The sequence below is a fragment of the Heterodontus francisci genome, chromosome 13, assembly GCF_036365525.1.
Source record: "Heterodontus francisci isolate sHetFra1 chromosome 13, sHetFra1.hap1, whole genome shotgun sequence".
In the NCBI taxonomy this organism is placed as follows: Eukaryota; Metazoa; Chordata; class Chondrichthyes; order Heterodontiformes; family Heterodontidae; genus Heterodontus; species Heterodontus francisci.
In genome coordinates, this window is record NC_090383.1 from 16,071,032 (window position 1) to 16,086,700 (window position 15,669).

Here is a 15,669-nt window from a genome sequence, read left to right on the forward strand (position 1 = left end):
TGTGTACAGTTTTGGTCTCCTTATCTAAGGAAGGATATACTTGTCATAGAGAGAGTGCAAAGGAGGTTCACCAGACTAATCGCTGGGATGGTGGGATTGTCTTATCAGAGATTGAGGAAGCTGAGCCTGTATTTTCTAGAGTTTCGAAGGATGAGAGGTCAGATAAAGCAGGATCTGGCCAATGTGGACTGGGAGCAGCTACTTATAGGAAAGTCTACATCAGACCAGTGGGAGTCATTCAAAAAGGAAGGAAATAGTGAGAGTTCAGGGCCAACATGTTCCCATAAAGGTGAAGGGTAGGACCAACAAGTCCAGGGAACCCTGGATGTCAAGGGTTATAAAGGATTGGATAAGGAAAAAAAAGGAGGCTTATGGCAGATTCAGAGGGCTGAAAACAGCAGCGGCCCTAGAGGAGTATAGAAAGTGTAGGAGGGAACTTAAAACAAAAAGTAATTAGGAGAGTGAAGAGGGGACATGAAAAACACTGCCGGGCAAAGTAAAAGAAAATCCCAAGGCGTTTTATAAGTATATTAAGGGCAAGAGGATAACCAGAGAAAGAGTTGGGCCCATTAAGGACCAAAGTGGCAATCTGTGTGTGGAGCCAGAGGACGTAGGTGAGGTTTTAAATGATTACTTTTCATCTGAGTTCACTATGGAGAAGGACGATGTAGGGGTAGAGATCAGGGAGGGGGAATTCTGATATACTTGAATAAATTAGCATTGAAAGGGAGGAGATTTTAGCGGACGTAAAAGTGGATAAATCCCCAGGCCCAGATGAGATGTATCCCAGGCTATTATGTGAGGCAAGGGAGGAGATAGCAGGGGCTCTGACACAAATTTCCAAACCCTCTTCGGCCACAGGAGAGGTGCTAGAGGACTGGAGGACAGAAAATGTGGTACCATTATTCAAGAAGGATAGCAGGGATAAACCAGGCAATTACAGGCCAGTGAGTCTAACATCAGTGGTAGGGAAACTATTAGAAAAGATTCTGAGGGACAGGATTAATTTCCACTTGGAGAGGCAGTGATTAATCAAGGATGGTCGGCATGGCTTTGTCAGGAGGAGATCATGTCTAACAAACTTGATTGAATTTTTCAAGGAGGTGACTTGATGTATAGATGAGAGTAAAGCAGTTGATGTGGTCTACATGGACTTCAGTCAGGCTTTTGATAAGGTCCTGCATGGGAGATTGGTTAAGAGGGTAAGAGCCCATGGGATCCAGGGCAGTTTGGCAAATTGGATCCAAAATTGGCGTCGTGGCAGGAGGCAGAGGATGATGGTTGAGGATTGTTTTTGCGATTGGAAGCCTCTGACCAGTGGTGTACCGCAGGGATCGGTGCTGGGATCCTTGCTGTTTATAGTGTACATTAATGATTTATACGTGAATATAAAGGAGGTATGATCAGTAAGTTTGCAGATGCCACGAAAATTGGTAGTGTCATAAATAGTGAGGAGGAAAACCTTAGACTATAGGACGATATAGATGGGCTGGTAAGATGGGCAGAGCAGTGGCAAATGGAATTTAATCCTGAAGTGTGAGGTGATGCATTTTGGGAGGACTAACAAAGCAAGGGAATATACAGTGGATGGTAGGACCCTGGGAAGTTCATGCCCCTCTTCGCTCTCCTAATTACTTTTTTTTTTTACACAGAGGGACCTTGGTGTACTTGTCCATAAATCACTGAAGGCAGCAGCACAGGTAGATAAGGTGGGTAGGTAGGCATATTGGGATACTTACCTTTATTAGCCGATGCATAGAATATAAGAGCAGGGAGGCTATGATGGATCTGTATAAAATGCTAGTTAGGCCACAGCTGGAGTACTGTGTACAGTTCTGGTCACCATACTATAGGAAGGATGTGATTGCCCTGTAATGTTGGAAACACAGTAGCCAATTGGCACACAGCAAGGTCAGAAACAGTAATAGGATAATGACAAGATTTTTTTTTTACTGATGTTGGTTGAGAGATAAATATTCGTCAGAACACCAGGGAAACTCCCCTGCTCTTCAAGTAGGAAATCTATCGATTTGATAGGAAATCTTGTCATTATCTTATTGCTGTTTCTGACCTTGCTGTGTGCCAATTGGCTGCTGTGTTTCCAACATTACAACAGTGACTAAACTTCCAAAGTACTTCATCGACTGTAAAGCGCTTTGGGACACCAGTGAAATGCAAATCTTTTTTTCTTCTTTTGTGTGTCCTCTCATTCTGTCCCTTTTGCTCTGTCTTCCTTCTATTCTCTCTTACCCCTTTTAATTCTGTATATATTTCTCTGTCACTCTACACTTCAATCCTTACCTCTTTCTCTCCTCCACTTCTACCTGTCTCTTTCTTCCTATCTCCCTTTACTTCTGTCTGTCTTCTCATTTGCTTTTGTCTTTCGTCTGTGCTTCTATGTGTCTGAGCTTTAACTTTCCTCTCACTTTTCAGTTATCTTTTTTTCTCTTCCCATTTCTTGCTGTTTTACTTTTGCCTCTTTCTTTTTGTCTCTGTAACTGTGGACAGGAAGAGGCGTTATGACTCAGGCTAACAGATGAGTTGCAGTATTTTGGTGAGTGGGCAGCTTAGAACAGCACAATTGGTGCTTGAGCATTTGGTTAGAGAAATATCGGTGGCCATGCCATCTAGTGCACAACAGAAAAGGATACAGGCAAAACTGCTGCTTCCTACACTTTTGGTGCAGTATTGGGAATCTTGAATACTGGGATCCTCACACTTTGCCTTTGAGCAGGGGATCATTAGTTACAGCTAAGTATGCAAGCCAAGAACCTCCCCAGCTACTAACCTTCCCACTTTCTGAACCAGCACAGCTCCATAGGTTGATTAGATGAGCTATATATTTGAGTGGCATGCATCTTTACAAAAATGGATAAGAGACACAGCTGATCTGCTTGTGACGTCATGGTGGTGTGTGGTGGAGGCAGGGGGTCATTAGGGGAAATTGCTGTGTTGCTGTTTCCGCTGGTATGTTTTTCAGTGAAAGCTTGAGTTAAAAGCAGGTGCTTTACAGACAGGATAAAATTGGAGAGCAGACCACAAGTTGATACTCCTACTGTTTCTGTTGCTCATATTATGTCCCTTTCATTCAGTATGTTTGTTTTTGTTCCTTTCCTGAATGTTTTGTACTTAGTCCTTTTGTTTCACCCGCCACTGAGATGTAGAAGTAGACTCTGTCATTTCCCACCCCCCCAAAACCTCTAACAGCTACCGAAATGATGGCTCTTTCTTGAAGGAGATGCATACCCCTTGTCATAATTGTATAAGGGAACTAGAGTCTGGATTAAGATGGGATGAGACACTTGGGGCTGGGTTTTTAAAGCCTGCTGAGGGCAGAAGCGGGTGCGCGCCGATTTAAAGATCACGTTCTTGGAGGTCGGCACTGGGAACTGCTGCTTCCGGAATGCGATGTTGGGAGGAGGGGAGCAGCTACCCCACACACCTTCAAATAAGTCTCTGTGGAGCTCATTAACAGGCTTGTCAGTAGCAGGTTTGAATTTTTAAAGGAAGGGCACAGGGAAAACGCCGTGTCTGGAACACGGCAGGATGTACAAGTCCTGAACACTGCGGGGAGCCATCAGGGCTATGAGGGGGGCCGATTAAAATAATGCAGAGGCCCAAAATAAAGCTCAGTGTCACAGTGTAGCCATTGCTGGAGCTGGAAGACTTTCTTTTCTCGCTAGTGAGTGGTAGGAATTTGGAGAGGGATGTAAGCTCACTGGCATCACTTGGGCAGCTGGGATTGGCAGGGGAAGGCCTGGTGAATGAGCTGAGGGAGTTCAGATGGGAACAGGCTACTCTGACATTGGGCCGCGCAACCAGCATGAGCTGCAGCACCTACAACCTCCTGGACAACAGGAGGCCAGAGGAGCGGTGGGGGGGTGGTGGCTGCAAGGGGAAGAAGGTGCTACTCAAGACATCGGGTCTATTGCCCAACAGTCAGCTACCTGCAAATGACAGAGCGCCAGTGCCATAGAAGGCTATGCCTATGCAGGCAGATGGTCTCCTACCTGTGTTCTCTGATCCACAATGACCTGAGGTCACGCAGGCCCCATGGCAATCCGTTACCTGCAACTGTCAAGGTCAATGTCGCCCTGAATTTCTATGCAGCTGGGTCATCCCAGGGATTAGCTGCAGACCTAGGTGACAACTTGCAGTCAGCAACTTATCATGCTATCAGGCAGATCACAGATGCCATATTCAGGAGGATGGGGGAACTGCATGCACTTTGACACAGATGGGCCAGTGCAGGCACAGAGGGCATTGGGTTTTGCCTCCATCGCTGAGTTCCGCCAGGGTGCATGGCATCATTAATTGCACCCATGTGGCCATCAAGGCATCTTGTGACCAGCCAACGAGATCCATCAAGAGGGAGGGCTTCCACTCCCTCAGCGTTCAACTGGTCTGTGACCAGCACATGACTCCTTCGTCCTCTGGCAGTCCAGTCTGCATTGGGTCTTTGCTCCATTCCCAAAATGCATGCATGGATCGCAGCTGACAAGGGAAATCCCTTGAAGAGATGGCTCCTAACCCCTCTACGGGAGCCCCAGACAGAGGCGATACAACCTATGCCACCTGCTCAGCACGCCAACCATTGAGCAGAACATCAGGCATCTGACGAAGCAGTTATGGTGCCTGGACTGGTTAGGTGGCACCCTCCAATGCCGTCCTGCAAGGGTCTCGGTCGTTGTGGTTTTCCGCTCTGCTGTTCATAACCTGGTCCTCCAGAGAGATGCAGACCTTGAGGGCAGAGGTCCTGGAAGGAGAAAGCTCATCGGGGGAGAATCAGGAGGTCGGAGGGGGTTAACATTGAACAGAGAGGTGTCCCAGCTGCACAAGGAGGTGTCCTGCTCTGCGGAGAGGACCTCCCTCCTCTCCCTCTCTGCCTCCAGTATTAGATCCAGGTTGGCATTGATGAAGCGATGGTTTGCCCTGCTCTAATGCCAGGCCTCTAGCTCCCCTGTGACATCTCACTTCCCTCTGGTGAAGTAGAAGCCTTCGGCACAAACCACAGATCTCTCCTCAGGACGACCAGCAGCCTCTGCATGAGCCCCACACTTCATCTGAACTGCCTCCATTCCAGGCCCCACTGGCTGGAAGTGGACAGTAACCTGACTCCATGTGAATTAAGGACTTAACCCATTTAAAATCTGAATCAGTTTCCTACCCGGGGCAGCTTTCTGACCCAAATCCAGACCCGGCTCCTATTTCCCGTCTCCGTAACGAAAATCCAGCCCTTGGAGCCTGGACTTAGGATATAGAGCTAATGGGAGTCGGCTAGGTGTTTGTATTTTTATTTGTGGTGCTGATATTTATCATGTTGTTAGACTGAAGTTTTGTTTGTATTATATTTTATATCTTTGGAAAAGTATTGAGTACTTTAGTTGGGTTTGTGGTAGTTACTGATTTGCAGCTTTCTTTGCATGTTAAATGATAGTTTGCATTTAGTCAACCAGTGTGATTAAAGATCATTTCAGTTGGTTTAATTTCCAATTTAATGGCCTGTTTTTCAGCTTTTATTTCAATGCTAGAAATGGGGAAAAGGCATTATATATGTTGCCAAATCTCAAAATATGCAAGAATCTTTTTCAAAAATACAGTCAAGTTAAATGGCAATCCACAATTATTTGCACACTATTCATGGGCACCAGTTTTATGGGGTTTATCAGACTTTCACTCAGTCCCTAGCTGGTTATTTTTTAAATTGAAAGCAAAATTGAAAAATCCACATCCAGGCACCCTTTTTTAAATTATTAATTCATGGGATGTGGGCATCGCTGGCTAGGACAGCATTAATTGCCCATCCCTAATTGCCCTTGAGAAGGTGGTAGTGAGCTGCAGCCTTGAACTGCTACAGTCCATGTGGGGTAGGTACACCTACAGTGCTGTTAGGAAGGGAGTTCCAGCATTTTGACCCAGTGACAGTGAAGGAATGGCGATATAGTTCCAAGTCAGGATGGTGTGTGGCTTGGAGGGGAATTTGCAAGTGGTGGTGTTCCCATGCATTTGCTGCCCTTATCCTTCTAGTTGGTGGAAGTCGTGGGTTTGGAAGATGCTGTCGAAGGAGCCTTGGGGCATTGCTGCAGAGGGTACACACTGCTGCCACTGTGTGTCGGTGGTGGAGGGAGTGAATGTTTGTGAATGGGTGGCAATCAAGCATGCTGCATTGTCCTGGATGGTGTCGAGCTTCTTGAGTGTTGTTGGAGCTGCACCCATCCAGGCAAGTGGAGAGTATTCCATCACACTCCTGACTTGTGTCTTATAGATGGTGGACAGGCTTTGGGGAGTCAGGAGGTGAGTTTTGCACTGTAGGATTCCTAGCCTCTGACCTGCTCTTGTAACCATAATATCTCCATACTCAGCATGTAATTTAACTGGCACCTAGAATATAGTTCTTGGAGCAGTACCAAAGATGATTGAGGTTCCCTTTATATAAAAAAAAATCCAATTTGCACATCCATTAATTCTTGTCTTGCTGAAAATCAGGTCCCAAATACACATGCATCACGTTCATGACTCCAGCACTACATGTACATCATACAACATGGACTGCAGGCATATATCTATCTCTGGACGTAATTTTTGGTAAGAAAACAATGGGAAATTTATTTATTTTCTCTCTTTTGAAGTTGATTTTTACTAATTTATCACCAGGAAAAAAATTGATAATTTAGTGGTGAAAATTTGTAAAAACCTATTTTAATGAGCCTTAAGCATTAACAGACGATGGTAACTTGAGTCGGTCATGATTTTTTTTCCAGTCCTCTGGATGCTAAATGCTTTGACAGGCGTGATTATGAGCATATGTTAGCTCATAGTTTTAATTATATGTTTTAAATTGTTACAACATGGAGTTGATATTCTGTGTCAAGTTCAATTCCCCTCTGCTTCCTACCCCCACACTCCTAAAAGACTTGGTAATATTTGAAACTATCTAATTAACCTCAGCATGTGCATATTTAAGGAACTTCTCCACAGGTAGTAGTTGAGCTCATAGAAAATCAGATCATTGTTGCAGGGACAGTTTGTAGTCATAAATGGAATGTCATGTCGAGCACAGCTTCAGTTTAGCAGTAGACACCTTTCAAAGTGGTCCCTATACTTCTATTAGGAAATAATTATTGATGTAAAAGCTCCATTGGTTATATTCATTATATATTAAACTGTGCATTTTATGTTGTAACACTCCTGCTTTCATAAAAGTGTGTACTCCATTTTATATGAGCAATATCAGCACCTTGTATTTTTATAACACCTTTAACTTAGGAAGTGTCCCTACGCACTTGTATGGGGGAATCTTGCATGTTTTATTTTTAATTGGCATAGTTGATGGCAGTGTTCCTGTTAGGAATGCCTCCTGTTCATAAAAGGTCAATTTCGAAGAAAATTTAAAGCCTTCCCCTAGCATTTTTGGTAAAAAGATACTTTTGTTCCTATTTAAACAATCATATTCAAGTTTTGAAGGATCATGTATAGTATTCCAATATTTAATTTATTCACTTGTTTGATTTGTTGTTCCTTTCTTCTTTCAGGGAAACACATGAACAGCTTTATTATAATGAGTTGTTATACTCCCATATGATTTCTACTTTCTCCACAGCATTTTCCTAATCTTCACCCACTTGCTAACAGTGCCCCATAAGTGCATCAGCCTTGATTCAAAAGATTGTCTGTTTATCAATTGGAAATCTAATGTCCAATAAAAAATGGTTATATTCGAGAAATATTCAGTGATTTTGAAGATTCTGATTTTAATTACATTTTGGCCACTAGAATGTACCAATTCCAGTATGGACTCTAACTGGGCTGTGGTCCATAGCATATGGCTTCATATGCTTCAGGATGCCACATGTTACCGCATCATGAGGATATTCACGTCAAATTGCAGGATGCTTTCAGGTTGTGTTTTTTTTTGACTCAGAAAAACGCATACCACTGCTCGCAATGCAAGTGTTACGGAAAGACATGACAATTTATTTTCACCTTTTAAATTTGTGTAAAAGTATTGCAGCCTTTGAGTTGCTGCCTGCTCAACAAAATTTCATTAATGTTTCAAACATTGATATTCCTGTGTGGATATTTAAATATATGCCTTTATTGCTGAAAACAGAGACGTTTTGTCGAAGCTTTTCGTCTTGCACTCATCAGGACAATTCGCAAGAAGGCCAATGTTAAGGAAAGCAACAAATTTATACTGGATGAGAATAGAGTGCTGATTGGTTGGCAAGTGGACTCTGATTTGTAGAGGTGTTGCTATGGAGAATGCACCGGTTTCTGGTGACTGACAGTTAACTGCCAAGCTTTGTTTTAAATTTAAACCAGGCAGCTTGACTGGTGAAGGCATTACCCTGAGGAATGAATCAGCGAATGGCTGTCACTTATTTTGTTTAGCCCTTGATTACCCTGGAAGGGTAATATATGTGGAAAATTTGAGGAACGGGTGAAGCTATCTGTTTCACACTGCTACTATGCAGTAGCAACATGTGTGGTGTTTGCCACTAATTGGATGCTGCCATCAAGCCAAGACGACGTTCTGCCTATCTCTCAAATGAGTAATGTGATGTATGAATTTCAATGCCAGTGTGATGCTAGGTATATAGGCCGTACATCCCAAAGACTGGCAGATTGCATCAAACAACTTGTCCCTTCTGTTCGCAATGGGTAAGGTGCAGACCCAACCAGCCTGTGCTTGTAAAACTCAAAACACAATGTCCAACATCAGATGTGATTCCGCGATTGGACAACATTTGCTAAATACTCCTCAGTGTGCTAAGAATTACGTTGACACCAATTTGATTGTCAGTCAGGTTCACAGTGTGCGTGCTGGAAGCTACATGTATCAGTACACAGGGCCTTGTTCTTTGCAGACAGAAAGAACATGTACAAACATTGTGCCTGTTTCAGCTAAACAAAATAAGTGACAGCGATTCGCTGGTTCATTCCTCCAATCAGAGTCAAGCTGCCTGGTTTAACTTTCAAACAAAGCTTGGCAGTTAACTCAGTCACCATAAACTGGCGTATTCTCCATGCCAACGCCTCTATCAATCAGAGGCCACTTGCTAACCCATCAACACTGTCTTCTCATGCAGTATAAATTTATTGCTTTTCCTTACATTGGTCTTCTTGCAAATTGTCCCGATGAGTGCAAGATGAAAAGCTTCGACAGAATGTCTCTGTTTTCAGCAATACTCAAGTTCTTTACTACCAAATGACTATATGCCTTTATGCAGAAAATTCATTTCGTAGATTTAATTTCTGTTATAATCTGTCTGCGCAAGCATTGCAAAGCAAAATTGGAGGGGTGTGGGGGAAGGCCCATTCACAGTATCCTCGAGCAACATAAGTACTTAACATGCTCTTTTGTTGCAGATCATGATACGTAGGAGCAGTAGCCCTGGTGACCTAGAAAGTAATGCAGATGCACTTTCATCATCTCAAGGAAGAATCAGATTGAGAAATAAGAGTGAGTCCTGAACTGTTTATATTTTAGTCCATCAGGCTGATAGTGTGATTTTGAATCATTTTATTTGGTCAAATTGAGGCAGATTTTCAGCTGCAATTCTTTTTTCCTCCCAACAGGGTGAATAAATTCCAACAAAATATTTTGCATCAACTAGGTTTTTCCATTTTCCAATTTCAGACCTATCCTCAGACTTAAACTCCCTTTCTTCTGCTTTAGCTGGGGTGATGGCTCAACTGAAGTTGCCATTGATGAACTGAAGTATGACTGACATTTCATCTATTGGGAAAATTTCTGTTCAAATTTACTCTTTCATTATGTGGCTTTTCAGATTTAAATTGAGGAATTCCTACTCCATCACCCCATGTCAGGGAATATGTTTGATCATCAAATTTGCAATGGCCTTTCCATCCTCTGGTGACTTCTTTCCAGGACTGTTTGAGGGTGTGGGGGATGGGGGTATAGAGGAGTGTCATTCTTCAGTTCTGCTGGTGGATTGATGGCTAGATCTCCTGCTTGGCATGATCATATCACCTGCATTGGAACATTTGTTCCCCATCTAGGAAAGGCATACAAATTGACCCATCATTTCAAGTTGTTTTGATGGGGCTGTTTTTGCTTATTTAGACAATACTGCAGTTGATCCATCTCTTGCACTTTCTTATGTTCTGTGCCCTGCTAATGTCTGTGGAGCTTAAGGGTGTGCTGTGGCATTCTTTGCCCTTGTGGTTTTTACACTCATGGAACCCGAGGTCTTCAAATTGATGGGCCACCTATTTGATTCCCTTCTCAGCCATTGTAGATTTCCATGTTTATTACTGCTTATTATTCCTGCTCTTTCAATAAGAGTTAGAGATCACATTCAAGGACTCCTGTATTTCCCTCCGTACAAAACAAGAATCTTTTCATCACGTGAGAGTCTAGAGCAGCTCTCCCAAAGTGTTACCAAAGTTGCTTTAAAGACAGGAAGGAAGTAGCAATATTTAACAGTCACACAAATAGCTAGACAGTAATGAAGGGAAAATTAGAAATACATCATGCAGGTGGGGGACATAAATTAAGTGCCAAGGACCAGGTGATTACTGGTCAATAGTGGACTGTAAATACTGAGGTGTTCGGGCATTAATGTAGCCACTGGATGCCAAGCTAATTTTTTTCAAACTGCTTTTTTGTTACATTTGCAGTTGTGTACAGAATGATCCAATTATCTTCTGATTTTTTTCTACTTTGTAATTGTGATAAGTGAATTAATGCATTAATCAAGTTATCGGGAGCAATATGAAAACTTCTAAAGGTTAAATGTTCGAAATGCCATTTTCAGTTTGAAATGCCTTTCTAAACAAACAAATATCAAGCACCAAAAATGTAATTTTATATAAAATTTGCATTTTAAAACAATTGCATGGATTTTATCTGACTTTGGAGGGTAAATCAACATTCTATAGATGTAAAAATAACTAATTTACTTTTTCTGCTAACACGTAGGTGAGAGTATCAGTAGCGAAACATCCAATGATTTTAATAGTTTTAATGAAACTGAGATATCCTTAACTCAGTGGAAGACATTTGATGAAGGATCTGATGTTGCAATTGATGCAAATACAGCACACAATGGGCAGCGGCTTAGCTCTCCCAATGCTACCACTCTTGCAGGTAGGGGATATAGTTGGACAGAATTGGTGAGTTAACCTGCATTTGTTTATATATTCTTTAAATAGAGTTTTGGTTATGCATTAGAAACTTGCACTTTCTGTAACCTGTAGAAAGTTTGGGGCATTCATTTCTTATTTAAACAAGATGATTTGGTTGTTATGGGAAAATTTACAAACATAGACATTGAATAGAAAGGCAAAGTGGAAATGATGAATCGGTATAAGATGTTGGCTAGGCCACTGTTGGAGTACTGTTTGCAGTTTTGGGAACCCCATATTGAAAAGCATGTAGGATAGAATAGGTGTATTGTAGCTTTACAGGGCTTCTAGCGGATAGAGAAAATAGTTTTGTTGATGGAATTGAAAGTTAAGTGTAAGATTAAAGGGGAAATTAAAAATGTTGAAGGGTTTGAGAAGGTAAATATTGAAAGATGAATCAAGCACACTAATATAAGATTAGGACGAGTGGCATGAGGAGATTGTTAGAATATTTTTTTCCACAAAGTGTCATTAGGATATGAAATATATTTACAACAATGGCAACATTGAAATAATTAAATAACCACATGAAGTGAAATATCAAAGGTTATAGGGAAGGAGTATGGCAATTGGATTAATTAGACAGCTTTGAAGTAGAAATAGTATCGCTGCAAAAATGATGGCCTGAATGGCATTTTTCTGCAGAAATATCTAAGATTCTATAAGTGGTACGAAGTATATTTTGGATTGAATGTAGTTTTTATGTATTATTGCTATCTTGGAAGAGAATCTTTCCAAAAAATATTCACAGCTGCTTTGGTTTCCTTCCTTTCTCCAACACTGGCTTCCTTTACCTGAAAGAAGGATGATCTGGGCTCCCAGGCAGCCTCTATTTTCAGATGTAAGACCTGGTGATTGTACTTAAAAATATGTGATGCAAATAAATGAAAGAACAATAACTCAAAGCAAAGAAAATAAACACCCCCAATTAGAGTAGCTTATTTTCTGTGGTAAAACTAGCCACAGTGTATTTCATTTAGAGTTCAACATTATAGTTTATTTACTGTATAACAACTTAATTTATATAGCATCTTTTAATGTAGAAAAATATCCCAAGGCTCTTCAGTGGCAGAGGGATGTTGGACACCAAGCCAAAGGGGAAGAGGTGGTGGGGGGGGGGGGGGGGGAAACCAAAAATTTGGTCGAAGTAGTTGGGGTTTTATGGAAGATTTTAAATGAGGAGGAAGGATTTAGGAAGGGAATTCCAGACAGTGGTATCATGGCAGTTGAAAATGCAGTTCCAATGATGTGGCAAAAGGAGGTTACAGAGATAACTTAAACAACAACAACTTAGATTTATATAACATATGTAACATAGTAGAACATTCCAAGGCATGTAACAAGAAGAATAGCAATAACAAACGTTATTGACATTTTTGACATCGAGCCATTGAAAGAGAAATTAAGAAAGATGACCAAAAGCTTTATCAACGAGGGAGGTTTTTGGTTGCATCTTAAAAGAGGAGAGAGGGGCAGAGAGATTTAGGGAAGAATTCCAGAGTTTAGTTTAAAGGCAACTGAAAGCACACTGCCAATGGTGGAGTGATTAAAATCAGGAATGCGCAGAAGTCCAGAATTGGAACACATGCAAAATACTGCAAATGCTGGAAATCTGAAATAAAAACACAATATACTCAGGTCCCCATTTTGATTTCTTTTCTAATCATGTTTTGGAATCAATCTTATTTTCTCTATTCGTCCCCCTTCTTTTGCTTTCGGACGGCAGGTGTTCATTATTCTGCCATTAACAGCACCTCTTGTCCCATTACCACTCCCTTTGGCTCTGCACCACCAGCTCTTGTGTCATTTAATGCCTTCCCTCTTCGTCCTGTCACAGACCTTCCCTTTTGCTCTTTTTTACACCCTCCTCCATTTGATCTACTTAATATCTATTACATTTAGAATAATTCCTGGCACAGAAGGAGGCCATTAGGCCCGTTGAGTCCATGCTGACTCTCCATGGAGCAATCTAGTCAATCCCACTCCCCCGCTCGATCCCCATAGCCCTGCAAGTTTATTTCCTTCAAGTGACTATCCAATTTCCTTTTGAAATCATTGATTGTCTTCTCTCCACCACCGTTGTGGGCAGCGAGTTCCAGGTCATTATCACCTGCTGCATAAAAAAGTTGTTCCTCATATTCCTTCTGCATCTCTTGACTAAAACCTTCAATCTGTGCCCTCTAGTCCTTGTACCATTAGTTAATGGAACAGCTTTTCCTTGTCTAAAAAGCAGTGGCCTCAGCACTGACCCTTGGGGAACACCACTATCTACCATCCTCCAGTCTGAAAAACAACCATTTACCACGACTTGCTGTTTTCTGTCCAAAAGCCAATTTTTTGTCCAATTGGACACTGATCCTGTTCCATGAGCCTCAATTTTGTTAGCCAGCCTTTTATGTGGTACTTTATCAAACACTTCCTTAAAATCAATATGAACAATATCCACTACATTCTCTTCATCAACCTTCTCTGTTACTTCATCAAAAAATTCCATCAGTTTAGTCAAGCATGATCTCCCTTTTACAAATCTGTGTTGACTCTCCTTAATTAAGTCAAACCTCTCCAAGTGTCTGTTGATTTTTTTTTTTTCCCCGATTATTTTTTCTAAAACCTTAGCCGCTACTGATAAATTAACTGGCCTGTCGTTGCTAGGACTGTCCTTCCACCCTTTCCTGAATAGGGGTGTTACATTTGCCACATGCCAATCCTCTGGCAACTTCCCTGTATGCAGGGAAGATTGGAAGATTATGGCAAGCCCTTATGCTATCTCCACCCCTACTTTCTTTAGCAACCTGGGATGTAAACCATCTGGACCATATCTACCCTAACCATAACCAGCCTTTTTAGTACCCCCCTGCTCTCAATTTTTACCCAATCCATTGCATCTAATCTTGATGCTTATACAAATTGTTTTGTCAGATTCCTCTTCTTTAATAAATGCTAATACAAAGGACTCATTAAATATTTTAGTCTTGCCCTGTGCCTCGAAGCATATATTAGCCTCTTTGTCTCTAATAGGTCTCACTCCGCCTCTTACTAGCTGCTTACTATTTACATGCCGGTTGAAAATTTTTGTGTTCCCTTTTATGTTGACCGCCATTCTGTTCTCATGTTCTCTCTTTGCTGGTCTTATTTTCCTCTTCACCTCCCCCCTCAATTTATTGTATGTGGCCTGGTTCTCACTTGAAGAATTCACCTGACATGGATCATACACCCTCGTTTTTTGTTTCATCATAATCTGCATCTCCCTGGTCATCCAAGGAGCTTTGTTTTTTGTTCCACCTCTACCTATCACCATTGTTGGAATGTACCTAGCCTGTTTCTGAAGCATCCCTTCCTTAAAGATAACCCATTGTTCTGATGCAGAATTTCCTGTTCGTTTTTGTTTCCATTTTACCCTGGCTAGATACCTTCTCACTGCGTTGAAATAAGTCCTCTTCTAATCCAGATGTTATTTCATTCCTTGCTTTTCTGCATTACTAGTCTAAACCTTGCGATACAATGATTGCTGTTACCCAAGTCTTCCCCATTGACATTCCCCTAGCCAAGCTGTTCCAGTACAGCTACAACAATGGCATCTACCCGGCAATGTGGAAAATTGCCCAGGTGTGTCCTGTACTCAAAAAGCAGGACAAGTCCAACCCAGCCAATTACTGCCACATCAGTCTACTCTCAATCATCAGTAAAGTGATGGAAGGTGTCATCAACAGTGTCATCAAGCAGCACTTGCTTAGCAATAACCTGCTCAGTGGCGCTCAGTTTGGGTTCCGCCAGGGCCTCTCAGCTCCTGACCTCATTGCAGCCTTGGTTCAAACATGGACAAAAGAGATGAACTCAAGCGATGAGGTGAGAGTGACTGCCCTCGACTCCAAGGCAGCTTTTGACCGAGTATGGCATCAAGGAGCCCTAACAAAACTGAAGTCAATGGGATTTGGGGGGAAAACTCTCCGCTGGTTAGAGTCATATCTAGCGCAAAGGAAGATGGTTGTGGTTGTTGGAGGTCAATCATCTCAGCTCCAGGACATCACTGCAGGAGTTCCTCAGGGTAGTGTCCTAGGCTCAACCATCTTCAGCTGCTTCATCATTGACCTTCCTTCATAAGGTCAGAAGTGGGGATGTTTGCTGATGATTGCACAATGTTCAGCACCATTTGTGACTCCTCAGTCCATGTAGAAATGCAGCAAAACCAGGACAATATCCAGGCTTGGGCTGCTAAGTGGCAAGTAACATTCGCGCCACGCAAGTGCCAGGCAATGACCATCTCCCACAAGAGAGAATCTAACCATCTTCCCTTGGCATTCAATGGCATTACGATCGCTGAATCACCCACTATCAACATCCTGGGGGTTACCATTGACCAGAAACTGAACTGGAGTAGCCATATAAATACCATGACTGCCAGAGCAGGTCAGAGGCTAGGAATCCTGTGGCAAGTAACTCACCTCCTAACTCCCCAAAGCCTGTCCTCCATCCACAAGGCACAAGTCAGGGGTGTGATGGAATACTGTCCACTTGCCT

At 42.2% G+C, this 15,669-nt stretch overlaps 1 protein-coding gene across 10 annotated transcripts in view; it reads left to right on the top strand.

Moving 5' to 3' along the window:
• The window catches only part of ralgapa2 (Ral GTPase activating protein catalytic subunit alpha 2), a 616,204-nt gene that overhangs the window by 262,100 nt on the left and 338,435 nt on the right, over nucleotides 1-15,669 (top strand). For all 10 annotated transcript variants that reach the window (XM_068044400.1, XM_068044396.1, XM_068044394.1 and 7 more), the window contains 2 exons: nucleotides 9,370-9,463; nucleotides 10,946-11,113. In XM_068044400.1, coding sequence (XP_067900501.1) covers nucleotides 9,370-9,463; nucleotides 10,946-11,113 — 262 coding nt within the window. The remainder of the gene's footprint in view (nucleotides 1-9,369; nucleotides 9,464-10,945; nucleotides 11,114-15,669) is intronic.